Source organism: Dromiciops gliroides, chromosome 1 (genome assembly GCF_019393635.1).
Source record: "Dromiciops gliroides isolate mDroGli1 chromosome 1, mDroGli1.pri, whole genome shotgun sequence".
Lineage (NCBI taxonomy): Eukaryota > Metazoa > Chordata > Mammalia > Microbiotheria > Microbiotheriidae > Dromiciops > Dromiciops gliroides.
Genome location: NC_057861.1, coordinates 74036486 through 74060639, shown reverse-complemented (window position 1 = coordinate 74060639; position 24154 = coordinate 74036486). Strand labels below are relative to the sequence as shown.

The following is a 24154-nucleotide window of genomic DNA, read 5'->3' as shown; positions in this document are numbered from 1 at the left end:
GGTGGGATTTGAACTCAGGTCCTCCTGACTCCAGGGCTGGTGCTCTATCCACTGCACCACTTTGCTGCCCCCCCTTTTTTTCTTTAGTTGAAATATCCCTAACCTTCAACTGATGCTGATGTAACATGATTTCAAGGTCCTTCATCTTTTTGGTTGCTTTCTCCTGAACACTCTCCAAGCTTATCGATGTCACTTTTAAAGTGTGACGCCTATAACTAGATATAGTATTCCAGATGTGATTCCTACCAGGACAGAACAGTGAGATTATTACCTACTTTGTTCCATATGGAATCACTATGAGTAGCATACTACACAAATGAACTTAAGGTATGTTATTGTTCTGGAAGATAGGTGATATTTAATTACATTTAATCAGTTATGCAGATGAATAATATGAAAGTCTTCATGTTATGCAGGAGAAAACCTAGTAGATCCAGGATGCACAATATTTTAAAAGTATGTCCAGTCTTGATTTATTCAACCCTTTTTCCATGGGAGTGGAGAAGCAAGGGGAGGATTGTGGTAGTTCTGAGATAGGATAGTAATAAGATGAGCTTCAAGAGATTCCCACTAAAACACCAGCCAAAATTTCCCCAGTCATTACTAAACAATCTAATGTATGCTTGATCAATAGGGTTATAATTCTTTTTTGTTTGTTTTTTTTTGGGGGGGGCAGGTAATGGGGATTAAGTGACTTGTCCAGTATCAAGTGTCTGAGGCTGGATTTGAACTCAGGTCCTCCTAAATTCAGGGCCAGTGCTTTATCCACTGTGCCACCTAGCTCCCTCCTATAATTCTCTTCAGATACAAAGGTCTATATTATTACAAACCATTTTTGAATAGTGCTAATTCTTTTTTGGGGGGAGGGGGGGCAATGAGGGTTAAGTGATTTGTCCAGGGTCACACAGCTAGTGTCAAGTGTCTGAGGTCAGATTTGAACTCAGGTCCTCCTGAATCCAGGGCCGGTGTCTTATCTACTGTGCCACCTAGCTGCTCCCTAATAGTGCTAATTCTTATTTAGCTACTTGTCTCAGTAGAGAAATAAGGATCTAGCCAAGATGATGGCAATGGCAGGACTTCCTCAGAATTTGCTTGGAAGGCCTTTCTTTGGTTCTTTTAGTATTACAGAGATAGATGTCAGTATAACACTTGGATTGTTTTTGCTCGCTAATCTGCTTAAAGGCCAATGGATCCCTTCCAGCTGCATTACCATTGCTCATGGAAACTGTTCCACTTGGCTCTAATTCAGACATATAATGAATGGTTTCCTAGCTTTTGAAATGTAATTCCCAGCATTTTTACAACCCCATTCTGTAACATCACCAAAGCCTTTAAGGAACAGATGCTAATTTCCACTATTCCTAACTCCCTCAGGCTTCAGCAGGGAAATCTCTACTTATAGGCTCATGGAACATGATCCATATAGAGTTAACCATATTGTCTCCTTCAAGGCTATATCATTGGCCAAAACAAGGGTCTGTAAATACTGACTCCAACTATCCCCTTGTTCACTCTTGGAGCCTGGGTATTTTCTCCAATGAAGTCTCTCTGGTTGGGATGATTCTCCAGGGTGCTCAGTTTTCTCTGATTGGAGCCAGAAGAATGATCCTCTCTTCCTCTTCTAAGGCCCTTATGGCTATGAACAAAGAAAGGACTATAGATTGTCTTTATCCTGAAACTCTGGGCATATGGAGCTCTTGCCGATGCTTTCTCTGATCAGTTTTGCTGGCCTTCTTCTGCCTATTGCTAGACTGAGAACTCTGCTTCACACCAGACTAATGTAACCAAAAAGCTACAGAGGTCTCCAGCTTTCTTGTTCCTAAAATTGCAGGAACTGCAATTAGGCAATACAATTAAGCCTGCCATTGTAATTAAAAAATGTAATAAAGATGGAAAGTGGAAAGGGTCCTTTCCTTATAATTTTTTAAACAATTAAGAACAACATAATTATAAAATCTAACATTAAGAGAAGCAAAAAGAAGGTTCCAGTCACACAATACAAAGAGGAGGAGCCCTGCAAAGCTACGAAAGTGACATTAGGCTGTCCTCAGCTAAGTAAATTCAGCCTTGTATTTATATGAAGTCAGAGCTAAGAAGAACAGATGGGGAGAGAACGGGAGGGAATGAGCTTAAAATAAAACATTAAAAATAGCTCCTACTGATTGGGTATATATCTCCAACATTTTTATGCTCCAAGTATCAGCTCTTGTTATTCCTTTTTTTCCCCCTCACAGAGGAAAGGGGAAATGGAATCTTGGAACAAAAAGTTTGAGAAAAAGGACACAAAAACCCTTTCTCCTTGGCAGTTCTAATAGTCATGGGCAAGCCTAAGAAGATACTCACAAGTGAGAATGAAGCTCCTGGGACTTTTACTTTGAATGGAGTCTGATTAGGCTGGGTTTTGGACACATTCAGTAGATGTCTTGTAAGTGGCTGCTTCTTTCTTTAGGTATATTGCCCCCCCCCCCCCGGGGCAATGAGGGTTAAGTGACTTGCCCAGGGTCACACAGCTAGTAAGTGTCAAGGGTCTGAGGCCAGATTTCAACTCAGGTCCTCCTGAATCCAGGGACGGTGCTTTATCCATTGCACCACCTAGCTGCCCCTTTTTAGGTATACTGTTGCCAGGTATCATTAACATAGTATGGTCATCTAGTCCGAGCAGCAGTGCAGAAACTAGGGATGGTTGAAATTACAATGCTTCCCCAGCTCCCTTTTATAAGGAATAATCTTTTAAAGAAACATTTAAATTGAAACAGCTTTTGCCTTGTTCTGCTTGGCCCTGAGGTGCAGAACTAGAAGCAATATGTGAAGTGCTAGATGTCAATTATTATATTAGGTGGCAGAACTGGAATCTGAGCCTGGATATTTGATTTCAAATTCAGTGCCCTTTTCACCAATCTTTTAATTTCCTTTTTCAAATTAATCTAACCTGAATTTTACACAGAACTCATAATGTTCTTTTTTCTTCTCCCCTAATCTTTGTTTTGTTTCTGAGGTGTTGTTTTTTCTTTTTCTGGGGTAATGAGGGTTAAGTGACTTTCCCAGGGTCACGCAGCTAGTGTCAAGTGTCTGAGGCTGAATTTGAACTCGGGTCCTCCTGAATTCAGGGCCAATGCTTCATCCATTGCATCACCTAGCTGCCCCTTCTCCCCTAATCTTAACAGTCTTGTCTGACTCCTGGGATTTATTTTGGGTTCTAGGGCTTCTGAGACCCTTGGTATCAAAACTCCTGGGGCTGCTCTCAGATGCAGGTAATGACCTCAGGATTAGGGACTCATTTGACTCCCTTCTTTCACAACTTCAGATTCTACTTCCTTTTAGCCACCTTAAGCTTTAAATCTTTTTTTCTTTCAGTTATGTAGCAGTTGTTGTAGGTTATGACTTATATAAGTGCATGTAAATTGGTCCCTAGAATGAATAAAAGGCAACTGCCTAAAGCCATTATCAGCCTTAGGACAGATATATGAAGGGTACTGTCATAAGAAACAGAACTGAGCTTAGATATGCCAAGATAACTGATAAGACCCTCAGAATACTGATACCTATAGCTTCAGAAGAGAAATCAGAAACTTAAGAAAACATGAAAATTGCCTGTTGAGCAGCTCCTTTATCAGCAAAATAATGGCTTACATTTATATAGCCCTTAATTCTCATAGTCCTTTGGGTTCTTTTTTTTTTTTTAAGTGAGGCAATTGGGGTTAAGTGACTTGCCCAGGGTCACACAGCTAGTGTTAAGTGTCTGAGGCCGGATTTGAACTCAGGTACTCCTGACTCCAGGGCCGGTGCTTTATCCACTGTGCCACCTAGCTGCCCCTGTCCTTTGGGTTCTTGAAGCAATTTGCTCACAACCCTACAAGATAAGTGGCACATTATTACCTATGTATTACATATGAGGAAACAACTCAAGAGGGTGAAGTGACTTTCCCTCAGTCACAAAGGTAAGAAGTGTCAGAGTCAAGCCTTGAGTTCAGACCTGCTAATTCCAAGTCCAGCGCTCTTTCTGCCATGCCATGCCAGTACATGGATATACAGACCTGTTACAATTACTTCTTTCTTCTACTTGCTACTCAGAATATACTGTTCCAACTTCCAATACCAGAAATATGTATCAAATGCCAGTTTGTTCAAAATTCTATCTTTGTATCAGGTATATAAAAGTTACCATGTCTCTTCCTATCCCCACATATGAAATAGATATTTTCTCACCTAACTTTTCAGATTACTCACAGAATCAGATGGAAAAGACCTCTGAGGTTATCAATCAATATCCAAAAAGAAATTCCCTTTATACTGTTCCTGACAAATGCTTTCATGTGGAGAACCTGCTACTTTCTGGGGCAGGATATTCCACTCTGAGGCAGCTCTAATTGGAAGGAAATTACTCCTTATGCTGAAATATGTTCTGATATTCAACTATTGGTATCAGTTCTACTTTTGAGGGTCATGAAGAACAAATTTAATTTCTTCTATATGATAGCCCTTCAAATATTTCAAGACAGTTGATAATGTCTTCTCATATCCTCGAGATCCACCCCCACCCCCCACTCCAGCCTAAACATTCTCTGCTGAGAGGTGAAAGTTGTGTAGAGAAATACTGGATATGGATATAGAGGAATTAGGTTCAAATACCAGCCTTGTCACTTAGTACCTGTGTGACCTTGGACAAGTCACTTCCTATCTGTAGGCATATTTCTTCATACGTTAAAATGAGTGGGGTTGAACTGTGATCTCTGAAGTCCCTTTCAGCTCTAAATCTAAGATTCCTCACATGATAGTTTCAAGTCACTCTAATTACTCTCTTAAGTGTTTGTCAATATCTCCTTTAAAATAGTCTAAGAACGCAGTATTCTATGTGTTGTCTGATGATGGGCAGAGAACATATCCCCTTTTTGTTCTGAACATTATGCCAACATTAATAGTTTAAGATCAGATTGGCTTTTTCTAGCTACCATTCAATATGAATTCACAGTACTCTAAAAGACTCAGGTATTTTTACATTAACTGCTGTTAAGCCAGGTCTCATCCACCTGTGCTTGTACAGTTGATTTTTTTAACCTAAAGTGCCAGATTTTCTATTAATCTCTGTTTAATTTCATCTTTAGAGTTAGCCCATTGTTTTTGGCCTATTGAGATCTTTCCAGATCCTTATTCTTTCACCCAATGTTGCCTGCAAATTTGATAAGTATACCAACTGCTATGACTTCTGGTGGAGCTTGAATTTACATAAAATATTCTCAGGTTCTACGAAATTATTTAAATAAACTGAACTAAAAAAAAAAAAGAGTAAGTTTGTTTCAGCATACATTTGAGTGAGAGGAGTCCAGAATAACAAAAATAAAGTTCAATGGTAAAAGAAGGGGAAACTAGGTATAACAATTAATAGAATACAGAAATTTGTTTGAAAGTATGCTCTAAAATTTCTATTTTTCTTAATACTATGTGTTTAAAGCTGCTTGATTTTAAGTTTCAATAGTGAGACTTTATTTTTATAAATGATGCATTAATTTGTGGTTAAATCTCTGAAGCTTTGAGCAGAAAGCCACTTTTTGAATCTCAGGGAAGGCACATACCTTGGAGTTTAGAATGCGTAATTTAGACACCCCATTGCCACCAGGTGGCAATGTACAAAACTTCTATGATTAACATTTTGAAGGGTGAGAAAAAAAATTTGAGTGCTAAATTTGTAGAAAAGTCATGAAGTGACAGTTTTTTCACAGAATTTCTCTTCACTGTAAACTTTATAATGTAAAATTTTGTGAGTGCAAAGAGAACTTTCTCAAATTATATTCACAATGTTACTTTCTCCCTGGTGTGAATTTTGTGATGTTGAATGTAAAATGAGTGCATACTAAATATTTCTTCATGTGCACTACATTCATAAGATTACTCTCTGGTGTGGATCTTTTCATGGCTAATAAGAGTTATTCTCTGGCTGAAGGTTTTTCCACATTCATCACATGCAAAGGGTCGCTCTCCACTATGAATCCTCTGATGTCGAATAAGATGAGAGCTTTGCCGGAATGATTTCCCACATACACTGCATTCGTAGGGTTTTTCTCCAGTGTGAATTCTCTTATGTTGGATAAGTGATAAGCGTGCGCTGAAGGATTTATCACATTCATTACAAACATAGGGCTTCTCCCCAGTGTGAATTCTCTGGTGCTGAATAAATTGTGAGTGCTGACTGAAGGCTTTCCCACATTCATTACACTCATAAGGTTTCTCTCCAGTGTGTATTCTCTGGTGCTGAATAAGTGATGAACGTACATTGAAGGCTTTCCCACAGTCATTACACTCATAGGGATTTTCTCCAGTGTGAATTCTTCTATGTCGAATAAGGTGTGCACTTTGGCTGAAGGCTTTTCCACATTCGTTACACTCATAAGGTTTCTCACCATTATGTGTTCTCTCATGTTTAATAAGAGTTGAAATCTGGCCAAAGGTTTTCCCACATTCATTACACTCATATGGTTTCTCTCCAGTGTGACTTCTCTGATGTTGAATAAGGTGTGAACCCTGACTAAAGGCTTTCCCACATTTATTACATTCATAGGGTTTCTCTCCATTATGTACTCTCTGATGTTGAACAAGGGAAGAAAGCACACTGAATGCTTTATCACATTCATTACATTCATAGGGTTTCTCTCCATTATGTGTTCTCTGATGATGAATAAGATTAAAGCTCTGACTAAAGGCTTTCCCACATTCATTACACTCATAGGGTTTCTCTCCTGTGTGAATTCTCTGATGCTGAATAAGGTGACCTTTCTGGCTAAAGGTTTTGCCACATTCATTACACTCATATGGTTTCTCTCCAGTATGAATTCTTTGATGTTGAATAAGAGACAGACGTGCACTAAAGGATTTTCCACATTCATGACATACATATGGTTTCTCTCCAGTGTGAATTCTCTTGTGTTGGATAACTTGTGAGCGTTGGCTGAAGGATTTCCCACATTCATTACACTCATAGGGTTTCTCTCCAGTGTGAATCCTTTGGTGCACAATAAGAGTTCTATTTAAGCTGAATGTTTTGCCACACTCATTACATTTATACGGTTTTTCTCCAGTATGAATTCTCTGATGCTGAATAAGGGATAAACGTGCACTGAAGGCTTTCCCACAGTCATTACACTCATATGGTTTTTCTCCAGTGTGAATTCTCTGATGTTGAATAAGATGTGAGTGCCTACTAAAGGCTTTCTCACATTCTTTACACTGATAGGGTTTTTCTCCAGTATGAACTCTCTGGTGATGAATAAGATTAGAACTATGACTAAAGGCTTTCCCACACTGATGGCATTCATGAGGTTTCTCTCCAGTATGAATTTTACCATGTTGAATAAATGATGATCTAGTACTAAAGGCCTTCCCACAGTCATTACACTCATAGGGTTTCTCTCCAGTATGAATTTTACAATGTTGAAAAAAGTATGAACGAGCACTGAAGGCTTTTCCACATTCATTACATTTGTAGGGTTTCTCACCAGTGTGAATCCTCTGATGTTTAGTAAGGATAGAACTGCGACTAAAAGTTTTTCCACATTCACCACACTCAAAGGGTTTCTCTCCAGTATGAATTCTCTCATGCTGGATAAGTGTTCTGTTCTGGCTGAAAGCTTTTCCACATTCATTACACTCATAGGGTTTCTCTGTGTTGTGAGGTCGCTGATGTTCAATACTAATTAAATTCTGTCTGGGCATTTTTCCATATATATTAAGTTTACAAGTTTTCTCTCTTGTATGGATACTCTGATGATTAATAAAGTCTGAATTCTTTTTGAACGTTTGGCCACAAGTTGTACATTGATGGTTTTTTTCACTTCTGGGAACCCTCTGGAGTCTAACATGTTTTGAAGTCAGGTTTAAGCGTCTTCCAAATTCATTACATTCCTGACCTCTCACTCTGGTAGACATTTTCATGGGAATCACTGTCACTGGCTTGCAATTTCTTTCCAGGGAAAGGGATTTCCTCAGGGTTCCCACTACAGGTTTTTCCCAATGTTTTTCTAATTGATTCTCAATTTTATAGGACTCTCCAAATTCAGGTCCCTTGAGTCTTCCCAGTATCATCCCCTGTAACTCCATTTTTTCAGATATTTTCTGTTTTAGAGACAACTCCTTTTTAGTTTTGGTCTCACAACCTGAAACATTGAACACAAAATATAAATGTCATACATTTTTTTATTCTGGCTGAAGAGAGACTACTAGGGCAAAAAGATGAAAACCTCAATGAAACAAATACTTCCTAGTATGGTTTTGACAGATTTCAATAACAGTCTCATAGCCTGCAGAAAGTGAGAAAGGGTGGCTTTCTAGGGGAGAAAATGATCAAAATGGGGGGAAAGCACTAATAGGGGAAGGGTAGCCCAGAGAATAAGGAAAGCCTATAAAGTGATAGGAGTTTGAAGGAAAACAAGCTAAGTGAAGAAGAAAAGTAACAACATGTGTTCCTGGGAGTATGGGAGTGGTGATCATAAAGGTAGTTAAGAGAGAATATGAAGAAAAGCAACTCAATGTATATTTCTTTCTCATATATATTATATGCCAGAAATTATACTTTGTGAAAATGATGGGCTTAATACCCCAGGGACTGTGTGTTCACAGTAAGGTTTGTTTTTACTTTTTTTTTTTGTTTTTAATTACAGGGCAATGAGGGTTAAGTGACTTGCCCAGGGTCACACAACTAGTTAAGTGTAAAGTGTCTGAGTCTGGATTTGAACTCAGGTACTCCTGAATCCAGGGCCGGTGCTTTATCCACTGCGCCAACTAGCTGCCCTCTCATATATATTATAAATGGGAAATAACTTTTATGTGTAAGAAATTACCTCTTATGTGCCTGGAACATAGTAATCACTCAAATATTGAACAAAAGTATCTTGCTAACATATGAACAAATCATTTAACTTAGGTTACTTGAAACTTGCATAGCAAGAACTCAATAAATTATTTGTTGAACTGAAATAACCTAGAGTGTTGAGAAAAAAAGTGACACTAGTACCTTCACTAAAGTTCTCTTCTAATGTCTCATAATGGTATGTTTTTCAAACTGACTACTACAAATCTTACTTGTACTCTAGTAGAGTACAAGTTCTGTCAAGTCCTATCAAATTAGAAATGCTTCTCATGCAGATTGCCCTCAAAGAGTCCAGGTCATAAAACCTGGACAAACTATATACTAAGGTGCTGAAGGAACTTATGGAAATGATTATTGAGTTCTTATTAGTGATCTTTGATGAATCCTTGAAAACAAGAGAGGTGCTGCAGGAATTGAAATGGACAGAGATAAAAGGTCAATAAATCCCAGTAAATCCAGGAACTGGGGGGAGGAAGTATAGAGGAAAGCATTTGAAGGAAGCATGAAAAAAAGATAAATATCAACAGAGACAGAAATAGGATCGATATTATCATAGGATCATTGATTTAGAACCAGAAGAGACCATAAAAAGCATCTAGTTCCACCCACATTTTAGTGATGGGGAAATGGGTCCAGAGGGATTGAGCAATTTACTTAAGGTCACATAGGTTGTACGGAGTAGAACCAGGATTCAAACCCCAGGTTATCTAATGCCATATCCAGCACATTTCCCACTATACCATGATGCCTCTTGCCAAGATATTATATTATAAAACTCCTGGAAAAAGAGATAAAGATTTCAAGAAATAGATCATAAGCTTGGCAGCACGGAGGGATAATATAGTAGTAATAGGCAACTTTAGCTGTTTGAGCTCTTTCTACCAAAAGAAGCACAACTTAAATGTTTCCTAGCTTTCCTTGACAATAATTTCATCCCTAAAAGGCAAGGAAGTTATGGGGCCCTGCCATTCTGAAACTGATTCCCAGCTACCAGAAGGAACTTTCTGCTTATGTAAAAATAATGTGAACCTTGAGGAAAAGTGGTTAGTGGGCCTATTTCTATTTGTGTTTGATGCCATTAATCTAGATAACACAGAAAAAGTAGTTTCATGAAGTAAGAACAAAAGTTGAGACACCCTTAAGTGCATAGGACACAAAATACAAGAAAAGAGCTAGTAAAACCCCCGGCCTCAAATGTCTGTCTGTCTATCTATCTATCTATCTCTATATACACACATATACATGTGTGTGTGTGTGTGTGTATATATATATATATATATATATATATATATATGTGTGTGTGTGTGTGTGTGTGTGTGTGTGTGTGTGTGTGTGTGTGTGTGTGTATAAGAGTGCTAGTCTAAGGAGGGAAATTTAACACTGTAGCTATGGTTGAAACCCATGACTAGTTCTGGGGATGAGTATTCTTTATTCAGGAGAAACAGGATAGGTAATAGGGGAGTTAGGAGTCAGGGAGCATTGTATATTAAGGTATACTTAGGTGAAGAAATAGAGGAACCAAAAGAAGAGATGATTGGGTGAAGGTCAGTGTAAGGAGAAATGAAAATGATTTTGTCATTGGAGTATCTTACTAGGACAGAAAGAGGAAATAGATGATGATGACTTTGGAAAAGAAGTCACAGGCCTGGCCCAGAAGCATGATAATATAGTGATCAGAGACTTCAACAATTCAGGCATCTGCTAGAGCTCTGTCAAGAGAGGGGCAGCTAATGCTTGTTTGACATGATTTAATAATAAGTTCATTCTTCAAAAGGTGGAGAAATCAACAAGGGGAAATTTTATTCTAGATAGCTATATGACAGTCAGAATCCAAAAAGATCTCAACATGTTAAGAGCATTGGGCTGAATCTAATAAGATGAAATTCAAGAGAGAAATATATCTTATGCTTGGGTAAAAAAAGAAATAACTTCACCTGTACAAGAAGGGAAAGACATAATTGAATTGTAGTTGTTCTGAAAAAGATCTGAATGGTTTTAATGTATTTCAAGCTCAACATGAGTTATCAGTGTAATATGGCAGTCAAAAGCTAATGGAATCTTGGGGTGCAGTAAGAGGGGCACAGCTTCCAAGAACAGGAAGGTGATGGTCCCATGGTACTCTGCCTTGTCAGACCTCATCCAGGGTACTGTGTTCAATCTGAGGAACCATAATTTAGGAAAGACATGCTAAGCTGAAGAGTATCCTGAGAAGGGCAGCCAGCATGGTGAAAGCCTTATGAGAAATGACTGAAGAAAAATAGGGTATTTAGTCAAGAAAACAGAAGACTGGGGGAACATGAAAGTTGTGGGACAAAAACAGAAGGTATCAACAAAAATAAGACACAATTCTTTTAACAAGAAAAAGAGTCAAAGATGACCTCTGAAAGCAAAATATTAGCAGAGGTATATAAGAAGCCAGATTACAGGGGTTTTACCAAATGGATGGGTGGTAAAGAGATGGGGTAGAAGATACTTCCTCTGAGGCTTTTCACAATAATTGGAAGGTGAGAGTTAAACAAGTAACGAGGTTATGGGCTCCCCCCCACCCCTTAGGAGAATAAGTGATGGAGAAGAATTCTGGAAGAAAAAGAAGGGATGGGATCAAGAGCACAAGGGGAAGGCTTAGCTTTGGAAAGATAAATTAGCTCAAACAACAATGTCTAGTACCCTGATGAGTACACAGGAAATGTACAGTAACAGAAGGAAGGAGGTGGTGCTCATCCACTCACCTGAAGAGTCACTTTTCAGGATCTCTCTCCCTCCAGCTCCCTGGGTATCCAGGACCCATGGCTCTTCCCCCTTTTCCAGCTGGGAAATCACATCAGGTTTGGATACTGAGAATCCTGTTTGTGAGGAAGAAAATAGCTCCAGGTAGTATTTCACAGACACCCAGAACTATCCTAAACTCAGTCCCAACCCTGGGGTTTGCATGGGGCAAATAAGAAGACTGTTATAAGATCATTTAAAATTTTTATACCAAGGTAACATCTCACAAGGCCGTGATAGTAAGGCCTATGCACTCTCTGAAGGGATCTAAGGACTGTGTTCCCCTGGGGGAGGTGGGGCAGGGAGTTGGTGATCTGGGAACAAAAAACCATGACCTCCATGTCCTTTCTCCTTTTTGGGGTGGAAAACTTCCATCTCTGGGGATGTCCACACTAGACCCTGGGAAAAGAATTCTGGGCCTAGGATAGATAACCCAGATGATGGGGAAGGTGTAGATTTAGGGAGAAATCAAGAGAACTGTCCATTTCCTGCTCTGAACAAATATACCTGTGGCTTGGTAATAGGAAACAGAAGTACCCTGTGTTTAAACCCAGATAGGACTAGGCATCTCTGATTGCTGAACCCTGAACCCAAATACTACCAAGCCTTTCCAATCCTAGACTACTCACAAAGCAAGAATCTAAGAAATTCAGATTTGCATCCCAGGGAGAGGCCTTACCCAATGAGACCAGGTTCCCGTAATTCTCCAGCATCACATCCCTATAGAGGCCCCTCTGGGCAGGGCCGAGACAGCCCCATTCCTCCCTGGTGAGGTACACGGCCACATCCTTGAACATCAGAGATGTCTGAAACAACAGAGTGCTATTGTAGCTTCAAGAAGACTGTCAATGCTTGGCACTTGGGTAAAGGGGGAAGCCAATGTCTGCAAACCATTAACTGGGGAAAGAGCCAGAGAACAGTCTATATGGAGGTCCTCATTCCACAGCTTCCTGGGAAAGATAACTCACTGAACAGCTACTCTGTTCTAATCACTATGTCAACAATGTCAATAAACTATTTTGTGAGTATATATGTGAGAGAGAGGGATGAGTCACTGTATATAGAAGCTCCCTTCCAGCACAAGGAAGGTGCTGAGACCATAATGGTACCAGAGTAGCAATAAAATTTCAGGAAGTATAGCTCACCTGGAGCCTGGCTGGCAAGGACTCAGCTATTATTGCTTGGTCTCCTAGGCTCCACTCAGGAAGATGGGCAGGAACGGGGGGATCAAGTGGACCTGGGAGAAGAAAAAGGATCATGAGAGGAGGAAGATAGGAAGGTTCCAGCCTTTCTCATGGCTCTCCTACTATTTCACTTACAGATTCCCCAACTGTTTTCTGTAAGGGGACAGAGAGATCCTATGACCTAAGAATTGCTGTCACTGACTGCTGATGGTATATGTCAAACTGTAAGCCCCTACAACTGTGAATGCAAGATGGCTGTATTATACCATGAAGACATCAGAAGTAAAAGTCTTTGAGGAAAGCTTGTGTTAAATGGGAAATGAGATGGACTAAAACATTGAGCCCTTGTCTTATCATGCCCACTTTATGCCTTTTGTTCCCAAAAATCGCCTCCAGAAAGTCTTACTTAACAAAACTTCACTTGCCTAACTCTAGTATCTCCAGTTTCCTCCCAACAATCACAAAATCTACTATTGATTATTATGCAAGCCACCAGTGCCTGAACCCCACCTGCTCAGCCCTGTCCCTCACCTCCTCCCCTCTCTGACCCCAGCAGTCCCTCCACTTGGGTCAAGCCTATTTCTGTGGCCCCTGAAGGAAGGCCCAGAAAGAGTCAGTACATTCTCAAATCCCTAGCAAAAGCTGCCCAAGTTTTCGTGTGGCCTTTCCCAGAGACATGTGTTCCCTCCAGCAATAGAGAATCATATGCAATCACAAAGAATCAAACCTCTATAGTTTCTCTTCTTGGGGGAAGAGCTGAGGCCCACAGGGGAAGTCTGAAAAGCCCAGAGCATGTATGGAGAGGCCAGGACCCCTTCTCTAGAGGATCACACCATCCTGGGAACAGCCCATCACTCTAGAGCAAAACATACAAATTTGCTTTGGCCCAAGGCTTTGTCTATGAAGCAAGGAAGGAAAACGTATGCTGTTGTGACGACTCTATGGAGACAGGAAGCTACTCATCTCCATTTTGTGTTTCTTCCTTCAGCACCTCTGGACAACTTTATGGTGTACCTTGTTTTCTAGATGGCTTGTGTGTCTGTATCCTGTCCCCCCACTGCCTCGTGAGAACCTGGAAAGAAGAGACAATCTGTCCTATTTTCTAATGGCCCCCAGAGCCTTTAGTAGATTCTGTGTACACAGGAGGTTCACCAATACTTATCAGATGGGAAGTTTTAGGCAGATCTTTGGCCTTCAGGAATTAAAGGTAAGGATGCTTGATGGCATACATCCAGCTATTCCAGAAATTCAAGAATCTGGAAAAAGTACAATCTTTCTACATATTTGTTCTGTAAAAAAACCCCAACTTCTACAGAGGAACCATGGGTGAGCATTGAAATTCCTCCACTGTCAGTGGTTGAGGTGTCTTAACTGTGGGACTTCTGGGAGATCCACAGGCTGGACAACATTGGGCTCTGGATCTACTCTCTGCACCTGTCATCCTTGACCAGAACAGAATGTCTCCTCGTTTCTCTTCACATCTCAAGTGCCTGTGGTGCCCTAAGACACCTGGCCTGGGAGTAGCTTCCTGTGTTAAGTACTGGAGTGGTGCTTTTAAGAAAGTCACTTTGACAGCTGTGTGGAGGATGTATTAAAGAGGAAAAAGGGAGAGACCTATTGGGAAGCTACAGCAATAGTGTAGGCCAAAAGTGCTGAACAGAGGAGTTTTTTTATTAACCTAGAAGTAACAGGGATAGTAGCCCAGGCTACAGCTTTGCAGACTATCCTCTCTACTCCACTTCTGGATACTCTCTCCTCAACTCCCCAGCCCCGTTTTGGATCAACTCAGGTGCCACTCCCTACATGGCCTTTTCCAATCTCCCCAGCCATGAGTGTTCTTCACCCTTATTTCTTTGCTCACATTTTATATTTGCTATAAATTAATAGATGATGAGCTCCTTGAAGGCAAGGACTCGTTTTTGTCACTGTACCCCAACACCTAGAAAATGCTTTGCACATTTTTTTTTTGGTGAGGCAATTGGGGTTAAGTGACTTGCCCAGGGTTACATGGCTAGTAAGTGTCAAATGTCTGAGGCCAGATTTGAACTCAGGTCCTCCTGAATCCAGGGCTGGTGTTTTATCCACTGCGCCACCTAGCTTCCCAGCTTTGCACATTTTTTTGACTGATCTTTGATTTCTTTGGTAGAAAGTGCTCCCAGTGAGGAACTTTCTCCACCAATGTAACCTGGCACCTTTTCTACAATGTTTAGTTGGGGAATGCTGCCTGGAGCCCTGAGATGGTAAGTTATTTGCCCAGAGTTACACAGCCAGTATATGTTGGAGGTAGGATTTGAATTCAGGTCTTCCTGATTCTGAGACCAGCTCTCCATTGAATACAACACACTGCCTCGTGCTTCATAAATATTTAACTGAATTGCACCACGATGACTGATCTCATCTTCCCTTGACCCTTAAGAGATGATCTCTCACCTGACAGCATCAGTGGATCCATATCCCCACTGCCTACGGACAAGCAGCTGCCTCCTCCTCCTCTTCCTCAGAATGAACCTCATTCTATTACTTAGCTCCGAGTGTCCAGTGGTCCTTCTTCCCTTACTCTTGTGTCACACACTTCTTCCACACACCATCCTGACACAGGTCACAATTCTCCTTTGCTCTTCAGATCATTTTTCTTTTTTGTTTCACAATGAAGCTTTTAAAGGAACACTTTATTACCTCTGATAACCTGAAGAGTGGAGAGGCATCCTTTAAGCCCCTTTCCTTTTTCTTCTAAGAGGGGAATCTCCACTTTAAGGCTACATAATCTTTACTTGGCAGTGGCAGGAAGAAAAACATTGCATGATTTATTCAGGTCACTGAGAAATAGGTTTAGGAGTGAGAGATGGCTGACAGGCTGTGGTAGGAGAGGAGAATTTTACTGTTCTGGAGTAAGGAGGCAGAACAGTTATGACTGATGGTGAGGTCAAGGTATGACCAAACCTGTGGGTGGCAGGGCTGGAATGAAGGTACAGGTCACCAAAGCTTGAGGAACAGGGAGGCCAGGGTGTCCAGGGGACATCAACATGTGTCTTGAAGTTCCAACTATGAGATCAGGAGTTGGTAAAGAAAGGAAGACAGTGAAGCAGGAGCTCACCACTGTGAGAAAGGGGGCAGCATGGCCTGGAGGTCAGCAGATAACTGCAAACTGGGTGAACAAAGGGAGATACAAATGGATGGAGCAAACCTCAAATGAGGAAATGTTGCTGAGTGATGTTGACAGAGGGAAGGCCTGGAAGTGTCAGTAAAGAAAAAAAGAGTATATATACTCCTCTTCTTGGCCTAGCCGTCCAGGGACATGAGAAATGACACATCCAGTACTGTAGAAGGTGGCCAAGGATGCAAATGTCTTCTGGAAGGGGAGCCAGGTTCCATGAGTGCAACAAGTTGGAGAAGAATGCCAGGAAAAGCTCTAAAATGAAGCAAAATGTATTCATGATAGAATGGGGGAAAGGATATACTGAAAGGGGAGCACAGAGCAGAATGGGGATTCGGGAAGGATGGAGATGAGGAATACAAAGTACTAACAGGGGAAGAGAGCCTTCGATTCTTGAGTCAGACATTAGGAGAAGAGGATGAGGAAGATTCTAGCTGTGGGAAGAGGAAATACCATTTGACTGGGGTTTATGGAGGGCAGCACCAATGTTTACTCCCTCATTCCCTTTCACATGTCACAAACTTCCTATAGAAGAGATGGGGGACAAAATGCTTATAGTGGATGAATAGGTGGAAGGTGGGAAAGGGACAATCTGAGCCAAACTGAAAATCTACACAGTTGGTACAGGGACAAGTTTGGTGACCACTCTGAGAGACAGGGCAGTCTCCTGCCATCTCCCTATCATACAACCCTTGTCCTGCCTAGTGTGCTCATGCTGCCTTCTCTATCCCCCAACAAACTGGGCCCATCTTCTTCCAAGGGAATGCCCTTTTCTATTCACTAAGTAAACAGAAGATAGGTAACAGAAAACAGGTAACTGGAAGACCAAGTCCTGCTTTGATAGCAATTTGTGGTTCACCAAGTACTTTCCCCCAGAACATTATAAGGTAATAGTTCAAATATTATCTAATAAAGAAATGATAGTTGAAGGCATGAGGTCATAAGATAATATGAAAATTGGGATGGTTAATTAACAGTAAAGGTTAAAAGGACTAAAATTTATTAACCCAAAGAAGTCTTTAATTGATGGAATTTTGGTAATGAGAAAAAAAGTAGAGGGAAGACTTTCAAACAGCCTTGAGGCAGGAATTTTTTTTAGAGAACATGTGAGTGATGTAAAAATGAACCAAGACAGGGTCAGCTAGGTGGCGCAGTGGATTAAGCACCAGCCTTGGATTCAGGAGTATCCAAGTTCAAATCTGGCCTCAAACACTTGACACTAACTAGCTGTGTGACCCTGGGCAAGTCACTTAACCCCCAGTGGCCTGCAAAAAAGAAAAAAAAATGAACCAAGAATACTTGTTTTTTCAAATGCAAAAGAAACTTCTTTCAAATGTCTTTTCTGTGAAAAGTCTGAATTTGGAAGCCTTACAATACAAATTATATACTACAGCTAATCATGCCTGTCATGTTCTAAAGGTTGATAGGCTTCTTCTGAATGTTCTTTCCATCCCTATTGTCACTGCCTACATCATTACTTCATTCCTGGATTTCCTTAACAACCTCCTTGCTGGTATTCTGAAAATACTTTCTCTCCCTTTATTTATCCTGCACAAGGATACCAAATAAACCTTCTAATATCACACCTTTTTCATTTATGTCCCTTAGGCTCACAAGTCAAAGTCTATACTCCTCACTCAAGCCTTCCTATAATCTGATCATTGGCCTACCTTTCTTTTTTGTTTGTTTGGTTTTTTTGCAGGGCAATGGGGGTTAAGTGACTTGCCCAGGGTCACACTGCCAGTAAGTGTCAAGTGTCTGAGGCTGGATTTGAACTTAGGTCCTCCTGAATCCAGGGCTGGTACTTTATCCACTGTGCCACCTAGCTGCCCCTGACCTACCTTTCTAATCTCACTGTTCACCAAAACCCCAGGCAGGCCTGTCTCCTCACTATTCCATACAGAAGTCAAGTTCCTTCCATGACTCCAACCTGGGGCTCCAAATCCTATTCGTCACATCAAGCCTCAATTCCCCACTTCTTCCATGAATTCTACTCTATTACTCCAGCTTCTACATCACCAGTCTTTGAAAGCCCCTGCCACTTAAGAGGTAGCACGGTATAATGGTAAGAGCATTAGCCTTAAAGTCAAAAGACCTAGGTTGGAGTCCTCGCTCCAATATGTACTACGATTTCAGACTTTTATCAAGCTCCTTGACTACCCTAAGCCTCAGTTTCCACATCTATAAACCAGGCCTCCCATGGTTGTTTTGAGAAAGTGCTTTGCAAACATTAAACTGCTATAGAAATGTGCAATGATTATTACTACCACATACTTGAGCTCTTAAATAATCATAAGACCACATGTAATTAACTTTGAATATTTATTATTCTCTAAGGGCTTACAAGAACCATGTCTAGTACTTCTTTTTTTTTCTTTTTTTGGGGGGTGGGGTGGGACAATGAGGGTTAAGTGACTTGCTCAGGGTCACACAGCTAGTAAGTGTCAAGCGTCTGAGGCTGGATTTGAACTCAGGTCCTCCTGAATCCAGGGCCAGTGCTTTATCCACTGTGCCACCTAGCTGCCCTAGTATTTTCTATATGTCTGTCACAATATCAGAATAGAAAGCAGAAACTCAATAGCATATCCAAATGGGGTTATTATATCATATACTCCATGAATGGGGAATAGCTGATCAAACTGCAGTATATAAATGTAAAAGAGTCTCACTGTGCCATAAGGAAAGACAAAGCTGAAATTTGGGAACACTTGTACAAAGTGACAGATAGAAAAAACAAGGCAGACCAGGTGATATACACAATTACCACAACCACGTAAATAAAGACAACTTTAAATGTCAACAAAACTCAGATAAAAACTGCTGGACAACACCATTACTAATGAAACACATACTGTTCTTTTTATAAGCTGTAAACCAAGGTAGAAAGTTGCATAGAGTGGCAATCACCCTTTTATGCTGTTTTGCTGAACTCTTTGAAGGTATTATATGTTATGGAGGATTGAATCATGAATATATTGGGGTTTTGCATGATAGAAACAAAATTTAACAATTAAAAAAAGAAAAACAATGCAAAGGGGTTATTTTCAAATTACTGAATTATAGAATTATTATAGAATTTCCCTTTAAGTAATAAGTTACTTATTGAATTGGCAAAGGAGAACCCAAAGTTATTCTATAAGGGTGAGCAATGGATTTCCCACACAGGCTTGGATAGATCTGACAACTAAAAGAGTATCAGAAAAGAGTTATACATTTGCTGCCTAGAACCTGGAGATCAGAAGTTGGTATGGTGTAGAAGTTTATCTCTGAACAGACTTAAGTCATCCAAGATTACTTTTATTATTAGACCATTCTGGAAGAGATGGGGTGACATCAAAGAGATATTCAGGAGCTTGATAGGCTAACCCTAGCTTTCACCAGCATCAGGAAAAAGCCAGAACAAGTAAAACAGGGCTATCTTGGGACCCACAAGTGAAAATAAGGAGAATAAACAGTACTGTCTTTTTTTAAAAAACAATAGTGTCTGTTAATTACCTTTGGGCAATCTGATATGAATTACAATTTTATGAAATCCAATATTTATTTATTTATTTATTTACTTATTTATTTACTTGGTGAGGCAATTGGGGTTAAGTGACTTACCCAGGGTCACACAGATAATAAGTGTTAAGTGTCTGAGGCCGGATTTGAACTCAAAATCCAGTATTTCTTGAAAGAGCATAATAACTTGAGGTGGAAAAATAAATTTCTCTGTGAATTCACTGGGTAACAGGAGATAACCTTGCTAAGAATGGGTACTTAACAAGTTATAAAATGGCCATGAAGGCTTTTGGTAGGAGTCCTTTAAGAGTGATTTTCTGATATAGCAAGACATAAAGAATCTACAATTTGATTATATGATCTATGATCCCTAATTCAAGGATATGTCTCTACCCATCCCCTTCTAGTATCTACTTTTATGGGATCTCATCTCTTTTCTTCCACATAAACTGCCTTCCGAAGATCAAGGAGTGACTATGGCTGAGAACTAATCCCAGTCTTGCCATAAAACAGAACTATTTCCATCTTAAACCTTGTGAATTTCTTCTGTGCTGCTTAAATGTTATTCCCATTTAGTTACTAAGAATCAGACTGTCAACAGCTGTAAGGGATGTTAGAGTTCATTTGCTTGAGTCCTATCATTTTGGAGGTGAGAAAAAGGAGACCCAGAGAGAAGTGATTTGGAAAAGGCTAGGTCTCATGATTATTAATTCTTCCTCTCTACCAAAGCTTCTTAAGCTGTGGGTCACAACCCGACATGAGGTTGCATAACTGAATGTGGGGGTCTCGAAAAATTTGGCACAGTAAAAGGTTATGTACACCTATTTTATATACCAATATACCTGGGATTTTATAAAAATTTCCGGGGGTTGGGGGGGGGGGGTCGAGGTTGCAAGTGGAAAAAGTTTAAGAAGCCCTGTCTATGTGATGACTATTCAACTTTCCTTTCCAGCAGCTATCTCTTGAATAATTCAAAGTTAGTGTCTATTGTGCTGTTTTCCCCCAATAACAAAAACTCTAAGTGATTAATGAAGAATCCATTCTAATCTCCAAAGTAATTATTACAATCCTCTCTCCTTTGAGCTCAGAAATATAAACTTACTATAGCTAGGTTTCCTTAGGTTCCTCAATTCCTCTTCTAGGAAAATTTTAGGGCACAGAATTTCCAGGCTCAGGGAAAAGTCCGAAGTTTAGAGGGAAAATGAAGGTATGCTATGTGGCACAATGAGAAAGGAGTGCAGACCCTGGATAGAGGAGGTGGAGCTTGAGAGTACCTTGATGGGGATCATCGTGGAGGGGGAGCAGAATCTCAGGACACCGAGGTCTGGGTCGGGTGCTCAGGGAATTGTTGACTTGAGGAGTCGGTGCAGTAGATAATTCGGGTCCAGCTCCCAGCGAAGCCATCTCCATCTCCTCTGAGAGCACGGCCTTTCCCAGAGCACAGCCTGGGACCATCAGGGACACCGAAAGTGAGGTTCAGGACTGTGGGAGTGCATGCAACCCCAGGGCAGGGGCCACCGGAACCGGGGTGCAACAACTAGGTATAATAATAATAATAGCTAGGATTTCTGTTGTACTTTGAAGGTGGCAAAGTGCTAATGATTAATCATAACAATAGCTAACTTTTATATAGCGCTTTACTTTGTGTCAGGCACAGTGCTAAGCGCTTTGCAAATATTATCTCACTGGATCCTCATAACCACCCTGGGAGGTAGGAGCTGTTACTCTCCCCATTTATTAGGAACGACAATCATTGGAAGCTTGCGTTTTTTAAAGGATTTTACAAAGCGCTTGTTCTGTGAAATGGGAAGTGGAGGTATTGGCCCCATTCTGCAGATGAGGGAACTGAGGCCCAGCGAGGACTGACTTGCCCAAGATCACACACTGAGCCTGGATCAGGATATGAACTCGGGTCTCTAGACTAGCACGCCGGGCCCGCTCCTCGGTTCAGTTCCTAGAAAACGGTTCTTGACAGCCCCTCCCTCCTCCGGCCTCAGTTTCCTCCACTGTAAAAGGTGACAGGCGGCGAAGGCCCCTCAAACACACCCTCCCTCGCCACCTCGGCCCGGGTGGGACTCACCCTCCGCGCCGGGGCCCCCGACTACGGAGACGGAACCGGACCAGACCCGTAGCCCCGAACGGCTTTCCCTCGGGGCGCCAGACTACCCGGACCGGAAGTGTCGCCTGTGCCCGCCCAATCCGGGCCCGGGGAGCGCCCCCCGCGCCGCTCTAGGCTTCCGGGAGGACTCGAAGTCTCGGTGGCGGGCCGGCGCGGGGCGGGTTTCGGCCTCGCTTGGTGACCACTCCGGCTCTGTGACTGGGTCCAGGGGCCTCCTGCGGCGGTCCGCCTGAGGCCTGCGGGGCCTTTTCGGGCTGCGGCGCTTGAGCCCTTCCTTGCCCGGGTGAGGAGCCGAGGCTTGGGGGGGGCAGGGGGCGGGGCACTGGCCCCACTTCCAGGCACTCCGCCGAGCTGTGTACCCCGAGAGAACCAAGTCAATAACAGTTACTCTTGTTCTTTTGTGCTTTGTTTAGAAATTCCTCACAACAAACTTGTGAAGTGGCACACTCTTATCTTCCTTTTACAGTCAAGGAAACTGAGTCCCAGAGAGGTTGAATGACTTGTCCATGGTCACACAGCCAGTGTCTGAGCTAGGATTTGAACCCAGTATGTAGAAGAGGTCCAGAAAAAGTATTGTGAAAGTATTGAGGAGGGAGAGAGTTCTTCAAGCTGGCAAATTAGAAAAGCTTCATGGAAGAGATGATATCTGAGCTTTCCTTTGAAAGATGAGTTTAATAGGCAGAGATGGGGGAAATTTGTATTATGGTAGATTGTATGAACAAAGACCCAGAGACAGGTTGGGGAAGGTGAGGGTTCCAGTCTGGCTAGAACATAGAGTGTATGGAGGTGAATAAAATATTCTAAAAAAGGTGACCTTTGTGGGTGTTTTTTTTTTTAACTTATTTCAGTTTGTAAGACCAGGATTGAGAGCAAGGCTTTATCTTCAAAAAAGCACATTTCTAGTGGAGGAATTACAGAAGGTCATATCAAAAAGACCTGATGCTTGTGAATGTGTGGGCAGGTTAGAAACATATCGGGGGAAATACTACAGATGAAAAACTGAAGAAATCCCTTTTCTAAGAAAGAGGGTTTAGTTCATTAAGAAAGATCCACAAAAACTACCCAAGGTAAGAAAGGTCAGAGATATAATGATCTGGAGAGAAATGTCTGTTTAAGGTAATACCTTTCTACCCATCAGAGAGTTTCAACAGGAGAAAAACCTCAGCTACATGATCTACAAAGCCAAAGATTCAGACAAGATCAAGACCATTTGAGAGTACAAGAGAAATCAAATGTACATGGTCCACCATTACAGCATATATCAATCCATTTTGAAAATCAGAGAGTTCATATTGGTCAGATATGATATCATTGTTGTGGAAGAGTCTTCAGCCAGAGCCACACCTTATTGAGCATCAGAGAATTCACACTGGAAAGAGATCCTATAGATATAATGATTGTGAGAAGACTTTCATTTGGAGCTCTTAACCATCATGAGAGAGTTCATAATAGGATGCAATCTTATGAGTGTAATGACTGCGAGAAGGCTTAGATAGAATGCTCACCTTGTTAGACATCACATCATTCACACATGAGGGAAACCTTATGAATATAAAGCATTGTGGGAAAGCTTATACTTTTTTTGACGTAGTAAAATTCACACAGGAGAAAAAAATCTATGAATGTAATAGATGTGGAAAACCCTTCAGTACAAGATCATTTATTCAACATCAGAGAGTTCACATGGGAGAGAAACCTTATATGTGTGTAATGTGGAAAATCATTCCAATGGCATTCAGGTTTTATTCAACATCAGAAAATTCATACAGGAGAGAAGGCCTTTGAGGGTAATAAATGTGGGAAAGCCTTCATTCACAAAATTTACTTTATTGGACATAAAATAATTCACACTGGAGAGAAACCTTATGAGTGTAATGAATATAGGAAAGCATTCAGCCAAACTTCAGCCCTCCATCAACATAAAAGAATTCATATTGGAGAAAAACTTTATGAGTGTCATGAATATGGGAAAGCATTCCATGAGTGTTCACCCCTTGTTTATAATCAGAGGAGTCATACTGGAGAGAAAACCCTATGAATGCATTGAATGTGGGAAAGTTTTCAATCCAAACTTTAGCTTTATTATTCCCCAGAGAGTTCACACTGGAGAAAACCCTTATGAATGTAATAAAGCCTTCAATAGGAGGTCATAACCACCAGAGAATTCATACTGGAGAAAGATATAAGTATAATAAATGTGGAGAAGCTTTCTGCCAGACTCCTCACCTTATTAGTCATCAAAGAATTTACAATGGAGGAAGACCCCATATCTCCTGGTAAAGCTCATGATTTCTGTTTTGCAATGTCCATTTTTGGAAGGATTTAATTACCTCTAGCACAGGGTACAGCTGAAGTATTACCTCCCTTGTTCTGGACAGAATACTTCTGTTAATGTCACCTAAGATTACATTAACATTTTTAGTATCCACTCCACACTACTGATTCATGCTGAGCTTGTAATCAACTAAAGTTTTTGGCATGAACTGCTTTTAAGCCACCTTTCCCCTATCCTGTATGTTTATAGTTGACTTTTTGAAACTTAATGTAAGACTGTATTTATACCTCTTAAATTA

General features: G+C 40.9%; 1 protein-coding gene across 5 annotated transcripts; it reads right to left on the bottom strand.

Moving 5' to 3' along the window:
• Positions 1-468: 468 nt before the first annotated feature.
• On the bottom strand, positions 469-21642 carry LOC122737392 (zinc finger protein 252-like). 5 transcript variants are annotated; one of them, XM_043979896.1, is made up of 6 exons: positions 21543-21642; positions 20737-20999; positions 12769-12860; positions 12303-12429; positions 11587-11700; positions 469-8144 (listed from the first exon to the last, which is right to left on the bottom strand). In XM_043979896.1, the coding sequence occupies exons 2-6, from the start codon at positions 20915-20917 to the stop codon at positions 5884-5886; spliced, it is 2775 nt and encodes a 924-aa protein (XP_043835831.1). In that variant the 5' UTR covers positions 20918-20999; positions 21543-21642; the 3' UTR covers positions 469-5883. The 5 variants fall into 5 exon arrangements, with proteins under 5 accessions (XP_043835831.1, XP_043835832.1, XP_043835833.1 ...); XM_043979897.1 differs by having other exon boundaries at positions 20737-20907; positions 21543-21634; XM_043979898.1 differs by lacking the exon at positions 21543-21642 and adding an exon at positions 13535-13663 and having other exon boundaries at positions 20737-20850.
• Positions 21643-24154: the final 2512 nt, after the last annotated feature.

What these genes read in the sequence shown, in the direction of transcription:
- LOC122737392 (XM_043979896.1), bottom strand. Translation starts at nt 20,917, where the DNA reads ATGGTCCCAGGCTGTGCTCTGGGAAAGGCCGTGCTCTCAGAGGAGATG. An exon ending in CCACGATGATCCCCATCAAG is followed by an intron (nt 12,861 to 20,736) that starts GTACTCTCAAGC and finishes TTCTTCTCCCAG; the next exon opens with GTCCACTTGATCCCCCCGTT. An exon ending in CGGGAACCTGGTCTCATTGG is followed by an intron (nt 11,701 to 12,302) that starts GTAAGGCCTCTC and finishes CCTCACAAACAG; the next exon opens with GATTCTCAGTATCCAAACCT.